The following is a 22152-nucleotide window of genomic DNA, read 5'->3' as shown; positions in this document are numbered from 1 at the left end:
AAACTGACTAAAAAAAGACACAAAATTACCCAAAAATGACCAAAAAGACCAAAACACATTATCACATGAACACTAAAAAAGACACAAAATGACCCAAAAAAGGAACAAAATTACCAAAAAGACCGAAAATGACAAAAAAAAAGGACAGAAAATGACCAAAAAAAGGAAACAAAATGACCAAAAAAGACACAAATTGACCACAAATGACCAAAAAAGACACAAATTGACCACAAAATGATTAAAAAAAAGACACAAAATGACTAAAAAAGACACAAATTGACCACAAAATGATCAAAAAAAGACACAAAAAAGACACAAAATGACCAAAAAAAAAGACACCAAATGATCAAAAAAAGACACAAAAAAGACACAAAATGACAAAAAAAAAGACACAAAAAAGACACAAAATGACCAAAAAAAAGACAATAAGTGACCAAAAAGACTAAAACACATTATCACATGGACACTTTAACACAGTGGAGACAGAGCTGACTTCCAAAATTACTTGGTGACCCCCAGAAATCATCTCGCGACCCCAATTGGGGTCGGGACCCCAAGGTTGAGAGCAGCTGCTCTAACCCACTGCAGCTAGTCTCTTCGGACCCTCATCACAGCTCCCCTCAGACTCTCCGTTATTTGGTGAGTCGGTTCAGGGCGTCTTCCACGATGTCCAGCTCATGCCGGATGTCCTTCACCATGCTGTTGATGCTGTTGGTGTCCTTCAGGACGTCCACGCTCTGGGTGTACGGGTCATAGCGGACTGTGAATGGACGCCAGATCGTCTTGGCAAACTCTCTGCAGGCACAACAAAGTCATATCAACACGCAGGATTTCCCTTCACATCATTGTCATTTTTACTTTTTGGGGAATTCCAAATTTTTTGCTTTTTTCCAGGACATGAGAAGATTGATACCACTCTACTGAAGCCAGGAGGTGATTGGTCTAACTTAGCATAAAGACTGAAAGCAAGGGGACATTTTTAAAGCTCATGTATTAGTCTGTACACAAACAGCAGGGCTGGCTCTAGCCCATTTGGTGTAGTGTCTATATAATTATTAACTTACAAGTCAATTCGCAAAGAATCACAGCCGGAGAGCGCTAACAAAGTTAGAGACATGAGAGACAATGAAAGTGAAAACCCCGTGAAAAATACTGCACCGGAGAGCTTTGACGGTTGTTTCATCTTGCAAGATTTATCAAAACATAACGTGTCTGTCACTTGACATGACGTGACCTCTGTGACAGCGGTCTGACCGTCTAAAGGGGGGCAAGGCAATGACCACACGTCACGTGACTCAGCACCACAAGTGACAAAATGTCATTGTTTATCTGTTTCTTTATTTTGTTAATATTTACAGTACAGGCCAAAAGTTTGGACACACACCTTCTCATTCAATGCGTTTCCTTTATTTTCATGACTATTGACATTGTAAATTCATCAAAACTATTAATGAACACATGTGGAATTATGTACTTAACAAAAAAGTGTGAAATAACTGAAAACATGTCTTATATTCTAGTAAGCAAAGGGTGGTTACTTTGAGGAATCCAAAATACAAGACATGTTTTCAGTTATTTCACACTTTTTTTGTTAAGTACATAATTCCATATGTGTTCATTCATAGTTTTGATGCCTTCAGTGAGAATCTACAATGTAAATAGTCATGAAAATAAAGAAAAACGCATTGAATGAGATGGGTGTGTCCAAACTTTTGGCCTGTACTGTATTATTTTCAAAACAGAACACAAAGGGAGGGCGACAATTGGCATCGAAAATTGTTCTTGTTATTTTTCTCCCTCGAGGGTGACTGGCAGCGCCCCTCCAGCAGATGGCGCTCTAGGCAACCACCTATGTCGCCTAGAGCCGGCCCTGACAAACAGTAATGTAAAAACATGGCGTGCCACCATTTATGGGCGAACAACAGTCAGATGCAGCGTCTTCCTGCTGATTGGATAGAGACAGACTAGCTGTTTCTCCCTGCTTCCAGTCTTTTTATGATAAGCTGATCATACTGTGATCTGTATGCATAGACACAATCAGTCCTGTCATCCAGCTGTTAGATCAGCTGTTCTCAACCTTGGGGTCGGGACCCCAATTGAGGTCGTGAGGTGATTTCTGGGGGTCGCCAAATCATTTTGGAAGTCAGCTCTGTCTTTTTTGGTCATTTTGTGTCTTTTTTGGTCAATTTGTTTTCCTTTTTTGGTCATTTTGTGTCTTTTTTTAGTCATTTTGTCTTTTTTTGATCATTTTGTGGTCAATTTGTGTCTTTTTTGGTCAATTTGTTTCCTTTTTTGGTCATTTTGTTTCTTTTTTTGGTCATTTTGTGTCTTTTTTGGTCATTTTGTTTCTTTTTTGGGTGATCTGAACTGTGCGTGTGAGATTGTGTTCAGTGAGCGGGGGTCTCGGACAACATGGATGTTAAATTGGGGGTCGCGACTCAAAAAGGTTGAGAACTACTGGGTTAGATAATCAACAGAGATGATGCAATGAAATCTTTTAAGAGAATGGATTTTAGATAGTTTATAAAGGAAGGGCTGCATTTACAGAACACAATTCTACTGACCTCATTTTGTTCTTGGCTTCCTCAAAACTCTCGGAAACAAAGTAAACGTCTTGGAACGTAGTTATTAAGCACTCCTGGTTGCAGGTCACCAGGGGGTCAAATGGAAGGATCCGGGCTTTGCCAGACAAAGCATGCTAATAGAAGAAAAAGACACATAGTAGACACATTTCAGGATTTTCCCTCCCATTATAAGGCTTAGGTGGAGCCCTCAGGCACCAACTAAGCCGAGTTAATGTAAAATCAATGTGCTGAGAGTCATAACTAACTACATGACTTTCCCCAGATCCAATGGTTGTAGTTGTTCTCCAGTCGATTTCTTTAACACGTCTTTAACCTTTTTGCCTGTTATCCACCCTAGCTTTTCCAAATGATTTTTACACAAATATAGTAATAATAATGATGAAATTGCATATTTCTAATTGAAAAACATAACATTGTTTGGGGGGAGGACCCCAGACATCCCATCAAATATGTGAAGTCTTCCACAAACTGCAACTCCTGCATATTTACATACTGGGAGAATGGCTTTCTTAATCAGGTTTGTCAAGTGCACTCCTCCCAACTGGAGGCGTGCCCACCACCATCTACTGCTGGTAATGCACTGACTATTAAAAAGTACCTCATTAAACACTACTTCTGTGGTAGTAAGTGCTTCCTATGGATTTTCTCTTAACACCATTGCTGTAGGTGAGCTGAATGCATAAAGGAATGGAATTTATATTAACCCTTTATCAGGCAAAGAACTATATTTGGTAACTTCAGGTAATATTTCGAGAAAAAAGTTGCAAATTTACTAGATTAAAGTGGCAAATCTACAAGAAAAAAAGTCGCAGATTTATGAGAAAAAAGTGGGAAAAAAGCAACTTTTTTCTCCCAGATTCACCACTTTAACCCTTAATAGGACACTGACAGTGAAATAGTTGCAAATTCCAAATTTCAACCCTAGAGAATATTGGAGGATATTACATACAGCCAGAATGTGTAAAAAAAACATACGAAAATAATATTTTGAGAAAAAAGTTTACGAGATTAAAGTGGCAAATCTACGAGAAAAAAATGCACAGATTTATGAGATTTGAAGTGATGAATCTGGGAGAAAAAAGTTGCTTTTTTTCCACTTTTTTCTTGTAAATCTGCTACTTTTTTGCGCAGATTTGCCACTTTAAATCTCTTAAATCTGCGACTTTTTTTCTTGTAGATTTGCCACTTTAATCTAGTAAATTGGTAGTAAATAGTACATTTTTTCTCTAAATATTACCTGAAGTTACCAAATATAGTTCTTTGCCTGATAAAGGGTTTAAGTTCACAGTATAAGCAGAAAGTGCAGCAGATGAACTTGTACTGTACAAAGTTAGACTCTGGTCACATGTTACCTTGAGCTCACTGATGGAGGAGAGGAGTCCGGCTCCGTAGGCCTTCAGCCTGCCGTCCTGCTTACACAGACCAAACTCCACTGTGAAGAAATAACACTGGAACAAAGAGAAATATGATACATAGACAGATAGACACAGTATGATAATGTATATGTTTTTGTGTGCTTATGGTAGGGATGCTTATAAATATACAAAATATTAATACATATTTGACTAATTTGTTTTAAGGGTGCTTTAAGGCAGCTGTTCTCAACCTTGGGGTCGGGACCCCAATTGGGGTCGGGACCCCAATTGGGGTCGCGAGATGATTTCTGGGGGTCGCCAAATCATTTTGGAAGTCAGCTCTGTCTCCACTGTGTTAAAGTCTTCATGTGTTTTAGTCTTTTTGGTCTTTTTTTTGGTAATTTTGTGGGTTTTTTTTGTCATTTTGTGTTTTTTTTTGTCATTTTGTGTCTTTTTTGGTCATTTTCTGGTCAATTTGTGTCTTTTTTGGTCATTTTGTGTCTTTTTTGGTCATTTTCTGGTCAATTTGTGTCTTTTTGGGTCATTTTGTGTCTTTTTTTGGTCATTTTGTGTCTTTTTTGGTCATGTAGTGTCTTCTTGGTAATTTTGTGTCTTTTCTGGTCATTTTGAGTCTTTTTTGGTCATTTGTTTCCTTTTTTTGGTCATTTTGTTTCTTTTTTGGGTGAACTGAACTGTCCATGTGAGATTCTGTTCAGTGAGCTGTGGTTGCGGACAACATGCATGTTATATTGGGGGTCGCGACTCAAAAAGGTTGAGAACTACTGCTTTAAGGTATCCCATCTGGTTTTAATACAGTGTGTGCTGTTCAGCAGCCAAACCATGTTTAAAAAATAAAATCAATTTATCAATCAACTGTATGTTGAAATTGATAGAACAAAAAATAAGTTTCAATGACAAAAAATATATCCCCTTCTTTAACTTTTATTCTCCTCTTTTGTGTCTTTTGCGTGTGCATTTTCTCACAGTGGCCAGTTTCTGTACAGCGTCATCTGAAGCACCCAGCGATGCTAAACCAAGTTCCTGGGAGAACTGGGCGAAGCTCGGCTCGGCCAGCAGAGGAACGTGACCCAGCAGCTCGTGGCACGTGTCCCTGCAGCAAGCAAACGTTTCAGAAGGTAAATGTAGGTGTTGCTTTTAATGAGAAACTAATAACAACAACAAGACAAAAAGACAAGATCAACAATAAAACAAGATTAAGTGAATGTGTCAGTACTCACGGTTCAGGTGTGTATAGAGGCTCGGAGCTGTGGCGGATATACTGAGTGCAGTGGAACACCCTGAAGGCCAGACCAGCTAGGAAGTCTCTGGGGGAGAGATACCCTGCTACTGGCCGGATGATGAAGCCGGAGCGCTCTACACACACACACACACAAAAACATATACAGACACACACACAAACAATGGCTGTTCCATTGAAAACGGTTGACAGCAAAGTCTGTGAATTACATCATCTTAACCCTTTGATGCACAACATATAAACACCTTCTAATGTACAACATGGGTCAAAAATTACCCACATTCATTCCCCATGTTATTTCATGCTGGCAGTGTGTTTGAATATCTTTTTTTATTCCAACGGATCATTATAACCATTTTTCCTTTCATACTTTATGAAGAAAAATAGTTTTTGTATTATTACATCAAGTTTACACACATAGGTCAAAAATGACCTTGTGCATTAGCAGCGTAGTGATACAAAAAGTGATAAATTAACAATTTGAGTATATGTGTAACTATGTTTGTCTTATTTTTAAGGTTTAACTTTAAAAGAGTTGTTAGAACCACCAGATTACATTGGAAAATAACATATTTTAACATTTGAGACTTATTAGAGCCACCAAATAATAATTTCCATTGGAAAAACACCAATTTAACAAAATAGGATAGTTAATATTTGTGTCTTCTTTGTCAGGTTTTAAATTGGTGATTGGTGAATTGATGACAACATATAAACACCTTCTAATGCACAACATGGGTCAAAAATGACCTTGTGCATTAGAAGCGTTGTGATAATAAAAGGGTTTTATTCAAAAAGTAAGAAATGAAAACCAAAAATTAGGATGTATGATTATCAAAAACAAGTTATTTGAGGAAAACCTGCAATACTGAATGATTAATTTAATTTATTGCAAAGATATAGAAAATAAAAACTTAGTAGGGTCACTTTAGACCATGTTGTGCATCAAAGGGTTAACACTACGTTACTTCAGTTAGACAGAGCAGGTTAGTTACTTTACTTCAGTTACTTCCGTCATTTTAGTTACTTTTATACTTCAGTTATTTTAGTTACTTTATTTACTTTAATTACTTTTTTTTACTTCAGTTACTTTTTTCTTCAGTAACCTTAGTTACTTTAGCTGCTTTAGTTACCTTTTAGTTTAGTTACTTCAGGTTTGCTGTTTAATAAAGAATTGATGTGTTTAAGGGTGTAGGGCCCCACAATAGCTCTTGCAATGGCTGATAATGCTAATGATCAAGTCTCTTGAGCAGCACTTACTCATACAGATGTTTTTCATCAAGTTAAAACTATCATTTACAGATGAGTCTGCAGTTATTAAGGTTCAGAGTTCTACTGGCAAGCCTAACTGAATAAAGTAGTAGTGGTTTAGTGTGGGAATACACTAAAAATGTCTGTTTTTTGTAACTTTAGACTTTTCCTTTTGGCAAATAATTATGTAATTTTTACGACTGCATCGTTTGATGGATAAATACCCAAAGCTCTGTTGAAAAAAGATCATGACATTCATGTTTTGTATTTCAGTCTTTGTTTGTGAGTGAGAGGTTGAAGTTTTAGTGGAGCTGATATCTTTTAGCCATTAGATAACCTGCTGCTCATTTTGTTTCCTTTTTTTGGTCATTTTGTGTCTTTTTTTTTGGAATTTTGTGTCTTTTTCTGGTAATTTTTTTTTCTTTTTTGGGTCATTTTGTGTCATTTTTTTGGTCATTTTGTATCTTTTTTGGTCATGTAGTGTCTTCTTGGTAATTTTGCAGTTTTGCACTTACTTATGTACAGATGTTTTTCATCAAGTTAAAACTATCATTTACAGATGAGTCTGCAGTTAAGGTTCAGAGCTCTACTGGTAATAAAGTAATAGTGGTTTATTGTGGGAATACAAAAATGTTCTTGCATGAGTCTGTTTTTTGTAACTTTAGACTTTTCCTTTTGGCAAATAATTATGTAATTTTTACGACTGCAACGTTTGATGGATAAATACCCAAAGCTCTGTTGAAAAAAGATCATGACATCCATGTTTTGTCTTTCAGTCTTTGTTTCTGAGTGAGAGGTTGATGTTTTAGTGGAGCCGATATCTTTCAGCCATTAGATAAACTGCTGCTGAGGGCACTGCAGCATGGGGCTTAAGCACTCAGCCGTAATTGCTGGTTGTTTGCTGAGACACTCAGAATTAGCAGAGCTGATAGATTTAAAGAGTTACCCTTGAGGAAGTGTGAGACGTCCTCCAGCTGGGGGATGTTGTCCTCGCTGTAGTTACAGTGTTTGGTCAGCAGGGGGAGGTTCTTCAGATGCTCTCTGCAGGCGTGGAGGGGGTACAGCTTGTTGAGTTCCCTGAACACAACACCCCAAGTACGCACTTCCTCTGCTGTGAAGTCTATATGTGGGATAGGATCACCACTGACAAACAGAAAGAGAGTTAGCTGAATAAAACGATATAAAATATGACTTTGAGAGATCAAGCATGGAGTACAAAAAGGGTTCCTGAACACATTAAAACACAGTTGATTTTCTTCCCCAGTAAATCTGATTGTAGATCTGAATTTTTTATAGCTTTTGTACTTTAGATCAGCTATTCTCAACCTTGGGGTCGGGACCCCAATTGGGGTCGCGAGATGATTTCTGGGGGTCGCCAAATCATTTTGGAAGTCAGCTCTGTCTCCACTGTGTTAAAGTGTTCATGTGTTTTATTCCTCTGGTCATTTAATGTCTTTTTTGGTCATTTTGTACCTTTTTTTGGTCATTTTGTGTCTTTTTTTGTGTGTTTTCTGGTCGTTTTGTGTCTTTTTTTTATCATTTTGTGGTCAATTTGTGTCTTTTCTGGTCATTTTGTGTCTTTTTTTAGACATTTTGTGTCTTTTTTGGTAATTTTGTGTCTTTTTTGGCCATTTTGTGTCTTTTTTTTTATCATTTTGTGGACATTTTGTGTTTTTTCTTGGTCATTTTGTGTCTTTTTTGGTCATTTTGTGTCTTTTTTTATCATTTTGTGGTCAATTTGTGTCTTTTCTGGTCATTTTGTGTCTTTTTTTAGACATTTTGTGTCTTTTTTTTTAGACATTTTGTGTCTTTTTTTGGTCATTTTGTGTCTTTTTTGGCCATTTTGTGTCTTTTTTAATCATTCTGTGGTCAATTTGTGTCTTTTTTGGTCATTTTGTTTCTGTTTTGGTCATATTGTGTCTTTTTTTAGACATTTTGTGACTTTTTTTGGTCATCTGGTTTCTTTTTTGTGCTTCATTATTTGTCCAAAATGTGTTGTATCAACCGAGTTTGTATGATCTGAACTGTGAGATTGTGTTCAGTGAGCGGGGGTCGCGGACAACAGTCATGTTAAATTGGGGGTCGCGACTCAAAAAGGTTGAGAACTACTGCTTTAGATTGTAATGAATGTGGACAGATATAGTGTTTTAAATGTAGCAATGTAGTGAATTAAATAACACCATGGATTTTATCTTTTATCATCCTGTTTGTTTTTAGCTGATAGGGTTAATGTCTTTTTATTGTCTGGCAGTTGCTAATATATTTGATTTATTGTCAGTTTTGTGCAGATGCTGTTTATCTACGATCCATTTCAACGAGTTCTTTCTTAAATTGAAAAAAATCACCAAATTGTATTTTACACATGAAAGCAAAAAGAAACAATTTGCAGTCAAAGCAACAATTGAACTTACAGTTTGTAGCTCATTGCCAAATCAGCAAAATATTTTCTTCTTTTCCGATACATGTTGTCTTTAAATCCCTGCAAAAACAGACCAGCAATCTCAGTTTACATATTCACAATTAGCTTATTATACAAGTAAAGAAAGAATAATAGCTTCTTTGTTACGGCTGAGACTGTTGTGCGTACCGGGTGATCAGCATCCAGTTCAGAGCCGTACATCAGAACCCTGTTTGCAGACAGATCCAGATCAGAAATCTTCTTAGGAAACCAGGGCACACCAGCCATATCTGAAATACACATCAGGTTCAGTACAATTACTATTTTTAAATTTAAACTGTGCATTTTATTTGGCCCATATACTCATTTTGGTACTTATTGACAGGTCTTGAGTATATAGTCTAGACGGAATTGTCCAAAAAGTGAAAGTGAGGAGCATTTATGGGTACAAGTCAGGAACTGGCCTACTTTACTTATTTCAAGGGTGCTGAATCCAAAAAAAAATGGTTCCCAAGCGAAATTTTGAGTTTTTGACCTTCTCATTTGCATATCAAAATGGCGGCCGTTGGTCGTTGGACCATTTTCCCCTTAGTTTTTTTGTAAGTAGGCAATCAAAGATGAGGAAATTAAGTTTATAGATCTATAGTCTAGAGTCAGAGCAAGAATATAGTGGAGGCTCAGTGCCTTTTTTTATGTATATATATATATATATGCAAAATACCAACTTTTAAGGTGAAATTAAGCATTATTTGTGTGTTTTTTTTAAGGCCAACATAAATATTCAATCAATATCACTTTTAAATGTTCCAGTTGGTCTTTTGCATATATATATATATATATATATATATATATATATGCATAAAAAAGACACTGAGCCTCCACTATATCCTTGCTCTGACCCTAGACTATAGATCCAGAAACTTAATTTCCTCATCTTGATTGCCTACTTACAAAAAAACTAAGTGGAAATGGTCCAATGACTGAGCAAGATGGGCAATTGGCCATTTGATACAAATTAGAAGGTCAAAAACTCAAAATTTCGCTTGGGAACCATTTTTTTTGGACTCAGCACCCTTGAGATATGTAAAGTAGGCCGGTTCCTGACTTGTACCCATAAATGCTCCTCACTTCTTATAGGAGGCCTTTATTCTGAAATCAGTCTTTGTTACTGCTGCATGTTTTTAAGCAGAAATAGCTACATTTTGATTCAGTAAATCAGTTGAATGAAAAGTTAATGATGGCCTACCGTCTTCAGGTAGAGTGGAGTTCTCAAATGGAGAAATATCAACAATATCAGTGTGCCTCCTCAGCAGCTGAGTCAGCTCCTTGAGTTGTTCATGGTCAGTGTCACAATCCACAAAGATCTCAAAGTCTGAATTCCTTCGTTTGGACTTGCGGGACTCGATGTGAACAAGGTTGACGTGTTTTTCCTGCACAAACATAATATCCAAGGTGAACAAAACATGTGGAAACGCTTCCAAACCATGAACGATCATATTGGATCATTTCACAACAAAAGAGCAACATTAATTTAACCCATAAGAACCTATGGTGACACCCTTGTAACAAACACTTTAAATCTTCTAGAATCTAAGATTAAACCCATTTAACAATTCTAACCCATTAATAAGGAGTCATGTATTGCATTTAACTTGTTCTGACCATATTTCCTGTCACAATTTGGACATATGTTATGGAGATGCAAACAAAAAGGCAAATTTTTATTATTTTGTATTAATTTGTTACTTAAAAACAAATCTGAAAAATAATTTGTTGTTAAACAGCACTATTAATGTCACAATTTTGATAAATGTTGTGAAGATGCAAAGAAAAAGTCAAATTTGTGTTTCTGTAAGCAGAAAATGTCTAGTTTATTTATTTAAAAAAATAAGAAATATTATGAACACAAATACCATAAACGCCCAATGTAACGTTTATGTCACATCACAGATCTTTGACATTTAGGGGTAGCATTTTTTCTAAAACTTTAATGTATATCCCCCATAATTTTCCTTTAAGGATAATTGGGAATGGGTTCTTATGGGTTAAAGATGACAGAGCAGCCTTTAATACTTTACATTTAACACCCACCTGGAAAAGTCTGAGCGCCTTGACGAGACCGCCGACTTCATTTTTTAAAGAGAATATGATGGTTGCAGCACCTTTCTCAGAGCTGGAGGGTCTCCCAGTGGAGATGTTTCTGTTGTCCTTGTTCTCATCAAACTTACTCAATGTAACCTTAAAAAAATATACATACTGTATACATCAGTGATTTCCCAACAGCCTGAAATAAATTAAATAAATACATTTTCTTCAACGCTTACTGACATATTGATCCACTAAGCCAGTAGTTCTCAACCTTTTTGAGCCCCAATTTAACGTGCATGTTGTCCGCAACCCCCACTCACTGAACACAATCTCACAGTTCAGATCATACAAACTCAGTTGATACGACGTATTTTGGACAAATAATGAAGCAGACAACAACTAAAAACAGTCAGCTTCAAGCCAGAGACTCCTTGTAAAGTATTAACTTGCTACTTTGGCATGTGTCAGAAAAGACACAAAATTACCCAAAAAAGAATCAAATTGGCCACAAAATGATCAAAAAAGACACAAATTGACCAAAAAAGACACAAAATGACCAAAAAAAGACACAAAATGACCAAAAAAAGACAAAAATATTACCAAAAAAAAGACACAAATTACTAAAAAAAACCAAAATGACAAAAAAAGACACAAAATGACAAAAAAAGACATTAAATGACCAAAAAGACTAACACACATGACTTAAGTCCAGCTGAAATTAAATGCACGTTTTGTCTGCTTCAGCATACACTTAATAAATTATTCTGTAGTCATTTAATTTTACTTAATATATTTGATAAAATGTATTAAATATAAATGCGTCCTTCATTTTGAGGCAGTTGTTTAAGTAACTTTAATATAAAAATGTTTGAGATATAATCTACTTATTTTGATCACATTAAATATAATCTTTATGTGTATGTAACTCTAAATCAAGAGAATTTTGAATGAATCCAACACAATAGAATTAGTCCGTTTTTAATTGACACTTAACACTTCCTTTTAAGTTGTTATTAACTCAACTTGCAACATAGTTAGATTTAATTAATAATATTGCATGCAATCTGTTCCCTCAATTTTATTGATTATTGGCCACAAAACATTTTTGCTGACCAAATGATAAGATTATGTAAATCCTTAACTGTGACACTTACATAAATGAAAATACATTAACACAATAAAATATATAATTATTTCAATAGAAAACTCAAGATCTTGGTAAACACTTACAGTGTCTCACAGTCTCCCATTTTCTTTTTCTTTTTCATCTTTAGAGTGATAAACCACCACAGGGGGTGAATGTTTATTTTTTAATATTTAACACCCATTGTGGAAAAGAGTGATTGAGTGAACCGGAGAGTTTAAAACACAAAGGGTTTAACAAGGTTAAAAGTTATATATTTAATCTGCAACTGTGTCTTCAAACGCAAAATTAACACTCTTTAAATAACGTGTCATTTTTTGTTACTGCCAGATAACGCAGCCTATTTAACCCTTTGATGCACAACATGGGTCTGAAATGACTCATTCATCCAAATCTTATTTAAAATTAAATAACCTAATACTATAATAATAGTAATTTGTTTCAAATAGTTACTTTCCACACTCATATATTTAATATATTTAACATGTTTATGTATCATTTTGTCACACATACACTGTATCTGGAAGGTTTTCAGGGCGCTTCACTCTTCCACATTTTTTTATGTTTCAGCCTTATTCCAAAATTGATTAAATTAATTTTTCCTTAAAATTATACACACAATACCCCCATAATGAAATTTTTTGACCCATGTTGTGCATAAGAAGCGTACTGATACAAAAAGGGTTTTTATTCAAAAAGTAAGAAATGAAAAACAAAAAATTAGGATGTATGATGATCAAAAACAAGTTGATTGAGGAAAACCTGGAATACTGAATGATAAAATTAATTTATTGCAAAAATATAGAAAATTAAAACCTCAGTCGGGTCACTTTAGACCCATGTTGTGCATCAAAGGGTTAATATGTACATTTTTCACAGAAGTAGAGGTGCAATACTCTGTCTTTTCTTCTTTCAGGTGAGGATTTTTAAATAAACACAGAACACAGGATCATTAGTGGTACTTACTTCATTGTTGAGCTGCTTCTCCTCATGAGAAGAGTTCACAGAGTCAAAAGACCTTCCTCTGCATGGCCCCTGCTGTTCTTTGGACTTCTTGGCATACATGTCTGTCTCTGTAAGTCAACAGTAGAAAAGTAATTGTTGCTCAGTAAAGTTGTTCTGCAGCTTGAAGCTAGATGAAAGTCTCTCTGCAGGTGAAGCTCCAGTATGAGTTGCCAGCCGTTCTGTCACACAGAGTAAAATGCTGCGTAGTTTATGAAGATGGAGTGAAGGGGAGGGCTCCTCTCCTTCAGCAGGAGGAGATTAGTCCATGATTAACATCATGACTGACACATGACCTGACACTCATCAGAGAAGGGACCCCACAGGGGCTGTTAAGAACCTTTTTCTGTCAGTATTCTAATAATAATAATAATAAGAATATTGGCTTTATGTATACAAACCACTTTTTGTTATTCAGGTTTAAGCCTTTATCAGGCGAATAACTATATTTGGTAACTTCAGTGGATATCAAAATGGGGTGGAGAAAAAAGTTGCTAATTTACTAGATTAAAGTGGCAAATCTACACTGCAAAAAAGCCAACTTGTGTTTTAAGTACCATTTAAGTTGGTAAAACTTGGAAAATTATTGACATTTAGGGCAATAATGTAAGTTAGCACAACAAAGGAAGCCAGTTGTCTGCTCAAAAACAAGTTGGTGAGTTGTTGTTACTTATATCTTTAAGTTGGGGTTCACAACAAGGGACAATAGTTCTGATAACTCTTATTTCTTTGTTGTGAAATTCGGTCATTAGCGAAAGCTAGCGGCTAACTGATGCTAGCGGCGCTGCTTGTTACAGCTACAAGAGTAGCCGTTAGCGTATCAATGCTAACTCAACATTGTGGTCGCAACATTAGCTGACATTTCATAGCGGCGTTACAATCGTGCCAATTCAGCACATTGCAGAAGTTAGCAGAAGTAAGGATTAAAAGTTATTACAATGTAAAATTATAAGTTAGTACAACTTACAGTTGAGTTGACAAAAATCTGAATTCAGAGTTGAGCAAACTCAAAAACAAAACTTAAAATATTTAGTTTAATTGTCCAACTTAAAATTTTATCGAAGTTTGTTGCCTTGAAATTTGGAGTTCACCCAACTTTTCTTTTTTTGCAGTGTAGAAGAAAAAAAGTTGCAGATTTAAGAGATTTAAAGTGGTGAATCTGCAAGAAAAATTGCCTTTTTTCCCACTTCTTTCTCATAAATCTGTTACTTTTTTCCCACGCTGATTTGCTACGAGTTACCAAATACGGTTCTTCGCCTGATAAAAGGTTAAGAGGAAAGAAAGCACATACAGAAAGCAACAAAAATGTCCTAATAAACGTATAATAAATCATTGTGGAACAGTGAAATTCATCGATGTGTGTGATGTGTTGTTCTAGAAGCTTGTTATGTAGTAAATACTCTCAGGACGAGTAGCTGAACTACTAGTAAATACAATATGTCACTGCTAAAGCTAGTTAGCTTGATGACCAGGACGATAGGTTCACAATAGGTAGTCAGGATGAGAAACTGTCTTATAAATTATTTACTTGACAGATTAATAATAAACTATGAGGGCCCAAAATTCACAAACAATAAATGAGCACAATAGTTTTAAGAAAAGATTGAATAAATATTCCTCCCTTTTTTTTTATTTCCTCATTTCTTTATTATCATAACTACATTATTTCTACTTACTTCCATATGCATTAAGTTATTCACACTAACTTATTAACATTCATTCATTCATACATACATACATTATCCCTAATTGCAGGGCTGACACACAGAGACAGACACATTTATTAACATATTTATTTCCACATTTATTGTATATTGTGATGGTATTATGGTCTGTCCTGCTCCCATCAGCTCACCAGTCTGGACTGGTTTCAGTGATGTTACTTGCTAGAGTTGTGAGACTCTTGGTTAACTTCAACTTCAACAAATGTTTTTTCCACTTTGCTTAAAACTGTATTTCTTTTATCAACTTAAGAAATGGTAATCATTCATAACTGCAGACTTTGTGGTTATTTTTTTTAAAAGTGAGAAATGGTTGACCCTTTATTAATGAAAGTGGTGAATAACTTATTCCAGCATTGATGAATCGATATTTGCTCCATTGCTCAAATTGGCCAATTCCTGATACAAACTGTACATTTAGTTTTTGTTTGTTTCTATGCTCATCTGTCCATACTGACAGAAAAGTTAACTGTGTGGTCGCATCAGTTAATCAGTTGTCTTAACTGTCCTGAAGCAGGTGACTAAAGCATAGAAACAATCAAATACACCAAAATTAAGAGCATGGGTATTAACAGCAGAACAAAGTTCAGAGATGGAAAGACTAACTTTTAGAAATAGGGAACAAATACATATTTGGAATAAGTTATACTGTAAAGAAAGGCTGGTAAAAACAGTGGAAATATTTAATCAAATTAAGGAGATGAACTAAATGGTGCCCTCCCCAACACTAACACTCACCAAGGTTATTATAGTTAACGAAAACTAACGAAATAACGAAAACTAGAATTGAAAAAACATTTTTGTTAACTGAAATAAAAATAAAAACGAGACTAACTAAAGAGACTAACTGAAACTGTATTGTGTGGTTATAAAACTAACTAAAACGAACTAAAATTAGAATGAAAATGTCCTTCGTTTTCGTGTCCTTCTTTTTTCAGACATAATTCAGTGTTTCTATTTGAACATGCAGGAACACATGGTAAATATGTTTATGTTTGTAAGAGTTAATAACCTTTTTGGGGCTAAGATGGATAAACCAAAGGAAATAAAGGCAAAATTTATTATGACCACTTTGAATCTTGCATCCAACATATAGCCCATTACACAAAAACTAAAACTAACAAAAACTAAACTAAAACTAGCAAACTCACTCTAAAAACTAACTAAAACTAACTGAATTTGAAAACAAAAATTCACAACGAAATTAAAACTAAAACTAATGAAAAATCCAAAACTATTATAACCTTGACATGCATACATGCACCACCCCTTATTTTCTCATTAGTCTATTTTAGTATATCTTTGTTTTTTTTGTTTTTTTTGTGTGTGTGTCGTTAGTTTGTTGTTTATTCCTTTTCTTGGAGATCCTCATTTGGGGAATACCAGTTTTCTTTGTATATTTGTTTGTCTGTTTACCCTATGTTTTGTTATTTACTTTGTGAATACATACCTTGAAAAAAAAGGGGAAAAAATGCAAGGTACAATATTGTAAAGAAAACGAAATGACTGATTATGTTTGTGAAAGTAAGAAGCCTTGCAATAAAGTATTTTTTAAAAAGTTAATCAGTTGTCTTACTGTTACCAGGTAGCTAAGTGGGTGACTCATTAATGTACTTTAGACTTCATGGAGCGTTTATAATGTTTCTGTTATGAGCAACCAACATGTTTACAAGCTCTCACCATCAGTCGCCACATTAGGGGTGAAATTAATGAGGTTTCCTCTATTAGAGAAACGGACTAATGAGTGAATCAGACGTAGTTACAAGATAACTTTGGATTTGTGGCTGCATTCATCTACTGTCTTCACGTCAGAGCTACTTATAAACTGAATTCTTTTACATTTATGCATCTTGGTTCAAAGTTAGCTGCTGTGTTTGTCTACGTGATTACTGATTTAAAAAAAAAAAAAAATCAAGTAGGATGTTGGTTCAAGACAGAGGTCAAGCCATTTGCTGGCTTAAAAAAATATTCCGAGCAGTATCAAGCATCAGCTGGGAAACATGACTAACTGAGGATGTGACTGAGGGATTTGCTCTCACACGAGGAAGTTTCTGAAGAACATGATTGGTGCACAAATTTACTGGTTGAATGGTTCCAGTATGTGTTGCAGATGGTCTTATAGTTTAATCTTCATCTTATGAGTCAAATCAAAATATAAAATTTTCACTTGTGTACTTATTTGATCAAAATTGTTCCAAATATCTTTATTGTGAAGCATTGTTCTCAGAAGTATCTGAACAGGGTGACGTTTTTTTTTTTTTTTAATAAACATAAAATATCAAAAAATTACCTCAAGATAACTAAGATATCAAAAAGACAAAATCATATGACTGAGCAAATAGATAAACAGTAGGCCCATAAATAAATAAATGCATAAATACATAAAAATGACAATGTCAAACAAAAGAATTGAGAAAATACACATGTAAATAATAAATAAACAAATAAAAACTTATAGTATTTCAACTCTTTGAACCCAAAAAAAACCCCTTCATCATATCCAAAGCCCACCTCCCATTCACCCCTTTAACTACCCCGTCTTATTTGATCAAAATTATTAAAATAAATACATTTCAGTCTTTTTTTCTGCAGGCACATTGATATTCTCCAGAGAGCTGCTGGTTTCAACCGACATTGTCAATACTGGTAATTTGATTTGTGCAATATCTGTCTAGATGGGCACTAAAAATGTTTAATGTTGAAATATGACTTCAAACGGCCATGCAGCCTCCTCCAATAACCAGCTTTTGAGTCGTTGTTTTTTTGGCCAATGCTGAATCCGTAAGTACATTTACAACATGCACCATAAGTTACAACGTCTTAATTTTCTCCCTACGATCCATCTTTTTGTCTTTGTATGCAAGCTAGTGGGGCAAAAAAACAATGTGACAAATTAACCAACGAGCCAAACAAGCTAGTGGTGCAATGTAACTTAGTATATTTACTCAAGTACTGCACTTAAGTACAATTTTAATTGTACTTTAGTCGGGGGTTTTTTTGGTTTAATTCTGCAGAGAAATCCTTTAAAGCAGGGGTGTCAAACTCTGGCCCGCGGGCCAAATTTGGCCCGCAGTGTAATTTTATTTGGCCCGCAAGGCAATACCAAATTATTATATTATTATTGTACTATAAAAGCTGACCCGCCGGTATTATACGGTGCATTTACCGCTAATACTAGATTTATTATTGTTATTTTATTTTTAAATGTATTAACCTGTTGAAAAACTTTATTTTGATATTTAAATCAGAAGGATGCAAATAGAAAAGAGGCATACGATTTTTATTTAATTTTTATTCAATAAATTAATGACATTGATGTGTTTTTTATTTGAAATTTGATTTTGCATGTCTGCACTATTTAGTTATATATTGTATGTTTATAAGCGTTGCTGGTTCCATATTTAATGTTAAAGCAAAACATGTTTGGTATATATTAAAAGGTTTATTTGTTCAATGTTGGCCCGCGATTTTATTCAAGTTTTAAATTTTGGCCCATTGTGTATTTGAGTTTGACACCCCTGGTTTAAAGGGACAAACGGTTCCTGCTGTGCTCCACAATGTGACAAATCTGTAAAGAAAAATAAAACCTGTTGGTTTAAAGAGCGGAGACTCTGTAATATTACGGCTGTTTGCTTCACTCTACTATTTTAATATAGATTTGTTTTTAAATAAAGTACTGCCATGGTCTATTATTCTGTCTGTCTGGTGTCATTAACTGTTTATTTCTCACATATTCGGTTTGTACAAGGTGTTGAAAGTTTTAACATTTTATGTAACTTTATACTTCAATTTTACTTTTGTATTTTTACCCTTAAGTAAAAACTTTAAGTTTAAGTTTTGAATGCAGGACTTTTACTAGCAGGTGAGTAATTTCACACTGGGGTAATAGTACTTTTACTTAGGTAAGGCAGCTATTCTCAACCTTGGGGTCGGGACCCCAATTGGGGTCGCGAGATGATTTCTGGGGGTCGCCAAATCATTTTGGAAGTCAGCTCTGTCTCCACTGTGTTAAAGTGTTCATGTGTTAATGTGTTTTAGTCTTTTTGGTCACTTAATGTCTCTTTTTTTTGTCATTTTGTGTGTTATTTGGTCATTTTGTGTCTTTTTTGTGTCTTTTTGATCATTTTGTGTCTTTTTTAGTCATTTTGGGTCTTTTTTCGATCATTTTGTGGTCAATTTGTGTCTTTTTTTGGTCATTTTGTGTCTTTTTTTTATCATTTTGTGGTCAATTTGTGTCTTTTTTGTTCATTTTGTGTCTTTTTTGTTCATTTTGTTTCCTTTTTTGGGTGATCTGAACTGTGCGGGGGTCGCGGACAACATGTTAAATTGGGGGTCACGACTCAAAAAGGTTGAGAACTACTGAGGTAAGGGATCTGAATACTTCTTCCACTGGTACCAGGACCCTGGTTTACCTGGCTGATCCGCTTCAAGTGTGTTTTTCCATGCTGAAATCACAGCTGACCCATATTTTCACTCAGCAGGTTATTTCATTGGCTACGTTACATCACACCTACACAGATTTATATTACATTTTTATTTAGGTCTCCTGCCATATAAACAGAGTCCTTAAACACATAACTCTACCCACGTAAAAGAAAACCTCAGTGCTTAAGGCCCCCCTTCACTCTGCCTGTGCAGTTCTCCATCTACGATGAGTAATTGTAATTATAGCAAGAGACAGGAAGTCTCCATCTGGTTCTTTAATTCTGCCTGAATCAGTAGCCTGTCTCAAGGAGGCTCTACATGAGACCTGGAATATTTAAACACATTTACAGCCGGATATGACCTTCAGCAAACCTCAGAGAAGAAAACCACTGATGCAGGTTTGTTCACTAGTAACAAGTTATCGGGAGCCAGGATTTTCTGAGACGTAAATCTGACCTTGGTGCAGCTCTGCTTCTTTGAGAAGCTTAATGAAAACCAATCTCAGAGTGTGATCCATCTGCTCTATCTTTATACAATTAGAGAGCCCAGGCCTTGTCCAGTGCACTCTGCAGCCGTATGGTTTCTGTGCAGGGTCATTCCGCATCCACACGTTTATTTTTGTTGCTTTATTTTATTATGCTGCACTGAAACATTTTGAAATAATTCACATGGATGAAATATGTAAATCACTTTTCTGAAAATCAGTGGTGGGAAGTAACTAAGTACATTTACTCAAGTACTGTACTTAAGTCCAATTTTGAGGTACTTGTACTTTACTTGAGTATTTCCATTTTATGCAACTTTATACTTCTACTCCACTACATTTAGAGGCAAATATTGTACTTTTTACTCCACTACATTTAGCTGACAGCTTTAGTTACTTTTCAGATTCAACATGAAAAAATACCATATATTTAATATGATTACACATTTATAAAACATAACAGTGTATTAAGTAGTTAACATTAGTCCTATCTGGACAACAGTAAAATGCTACTTATATAAATGCATCAATACAAATAATGTAATAATATATTTAGAACATATAAAACAATCTGAGTGGGTTCATTCTGCATAACGAGTACTTTTACTTTTGATACTTTAAGTACATTTTGGTGCTGATACTTTTGTACTTTTACTTCAGTAAGTTTTGAATGCAGGACTTTTACTTGTAGTGGAGTAATTTCACAGTGTTTTATTAGTACTTTTACTTAAGTAAGGGATCCTAATACTTCTTCCACCACTGCTGAAAATAAGGCAGATGTGAAGGGAAGGAAACACAGAGACTGACTCCTGTCAACATGATGTGCTAATAAATAGAAGGAAAAATATATAGTTTTAGATTTTAATTTGACTTTAAAGGAAAATGGTTGCTCAGCTCTACTTGTCTGACTTCAGATAAAGATGTCTTTTTCTACCACTAGGTGCTGCTAAAGGATACATGCATGCAGTGATTCTCTGGCATTTTAAACTAGAGCGGACACGGACCCTTTTATTGCACGATGGGTACTTCAGGCCTACTTTTGATTATATATAATAACATAGATAGATAGATAGATAGATAGATAGATAGATAGATAGATAGATAGACTTTATTTATCCCAAGCTGGGAAATTACAGTGTAGCAGCAGCATAACACAGAGACAATGACAACACAATTAAATAAGAACAACCTAGGCATACTTCAAGCAATAAAATATAAAAATACAATAAAAAATAAAGTGTCTAAAGAAGGAGTATGTATCAAGGAGTCGAATTCCAGTGCAGAATAAATATGAATATACAGTATAAAAATGTTTGGTGCTGTGAAACAAATAAGGTGCAATGAACAGTGTGCATAAAAAACAAAGTGCATAGCGACAGTATGTAATGAACCAGACTATTATTTGTTATTGTTATTGTACAGTGTGATGGCATGTGGAAGGAAAGATTTTTTTGTATCTGTCCCATACTCATGCATACTTGTGAAGTTAATATATAAGTAATTAAATTTCACGTTAATTAAGATACATTTAGTATATAGCGAATCCCATTTTTAATAATTAATTTCCATTTTTGGTAAGGATATGTATATCAATAATGATGTATATTTTGTATGACTGAGATAAAAGATAACTATTATATTTTTACAAATTTTTGCTTTATGCTTTTATTTTGCTTTAGGCCTCAATATCACTTGTGTATGATCTTTTCTCTTTTGTTCTTTTTATATTTTAATAATATCGTCACACAAGTCATTTTTTGTCAAAATTGTTTTGTTTTTTTGCCTAAATCATCCTCAGATCATGTGATTTTACCCCTTTAAGATAATGGCCTATGTCAAGTGTGTGACTTAAGCGTATTTATTATGCCTGAATCAAAATGAAATGTAACTTAGGCTATGTCTACATAAGAGTGACATGAGCGTGTCATAAACATGACATGAGATGTGTCATGAACTTTAATGACACTTTGAAGTAACATTAATGCTCATGATACTTGTTGTCATGGCTTGTGTCACTCTTATGTAGACTCCTTCAAAATAAAGTGTTACCATATCTTGCTTAAGTCACAAAGGCATGTTCAAAAAAATTGCCAAAGTCATTTATTTCTCTTAAGTTACATAATTCACACACAGTGTTATTACTATGCCAATAGCCATCCTTTGTTACATCCTTTTTGAGTGAAATGATCAATAAATGTCATATGTTATACTTTGGGTGAAGTTTTTTGTGTTTCCTGCAAAACTTGAAAAAATTAGTTAGGCGATTATTTTAACAGGGTGACGATATGGCAAGGCAAGGCAAGTTTATTTGTATAGCACAATTCAACACAAGGTAATTCAAAGTGCTTTACATACACATTAAAAACAGCCAGACACAATTGAAAACAGTAAAAACAGTCAATTAAAACAGGGAAATAGAAATAAAAATATAAATAGGATAA

At 34.8% G+C, this 22152-nt stretch overlaps 1 protein-coding gene across 3 annotated transcripts; it reads right to left on the bottom strand.

Annotated features, from left to right (window-relative positions):
* Positions 1-595: 595 nt before the first annotated feature.
* LOC131987620 (tryptophan 5-hydroxylase 1-like) lies at positions 596-13293 on the bottom strand. 3 transcript variants are annotated; one of them, XM_059352517.1, is made up of 12 exons: positions 13042-13293; positions 12976-12980; positions 10939-11085; positions 10094-10277; positions 9037-9137; positions 8861-8928; positions 7396-7592; positions 5179-5314; positions 4925-5051; positions 3938-4033; positions 2565-2698; positions 596-795 (listed from the first exon to the last, which is right to left on the bottom strand). In XM_059352517.1, exons 1-12 carry the CDS (start codon positions 13142-13144, stop codon positions 633-635), a joined length of 1461 nt encoding a protein of 486 aa, XP_059208500.1. In that variant the 5' UTR covers positions 13145-13293; the 3' UTR covers positions 596-632. The 3 variants fall into 3 exon arrangements, with proteins under 3 accessions (XP_059208500.1, XP_059208498.1, XP_059208499.1); XM_059352515.1 differs by lacking the exon at positions 12976-12980 and having other exon boundaries at positions 10939-11074; positions 13023-13293; XM_059352516.1 differs by lacking the exon at positions 12976-12980 and having other exon boundaries at positions 13046-13293.
* Between the last annotated feature and the right edge of the window lie 8859 nt (positions 13294-22152).

This window comes from Centropristis striata, chromosome 2 (genome assembly GCF_030273125.1).
Source record: "Centropristis striata isolate RG_2023a ecotype Rhode Island chromosome 2, C.striata_1.0, whole genome shotgun sequence".
Classification (NCBI taxonomy): Eukaryota; Metazoa; Chordata; class Actinopteri; order Perciformes; family Serranidae; genus Centropristis; species Centropristis striata.
This window is presented reverse-complemented; position numbering and strand designations above follow the sequence as displayed.

Bases quoted from the DNA above. Each gene is read 5' to 3' on its own strand.
- LOC131987620 (XM_059352515.1), bottom strand. From the start codon at position 13,144: ATGTATGCCAAGAAGTCCAAAGAACAGCAGGGGCCATGCAGAGGAAGG. The intron at 8,929-9,036 runs GTACGCACAACA...CTGTTTTTGCAG, and splicing joins AACTGGATGCTGATCACCCG to GGATTTAAAGACAACATGTA. The intron at 5,052-5,178 runs GTGAGTACTGAC...TGCTTGCTGCAG, and splicing joins CCTCTATACACACCTGAACC to GGACACGTGCCACGAGCTGC.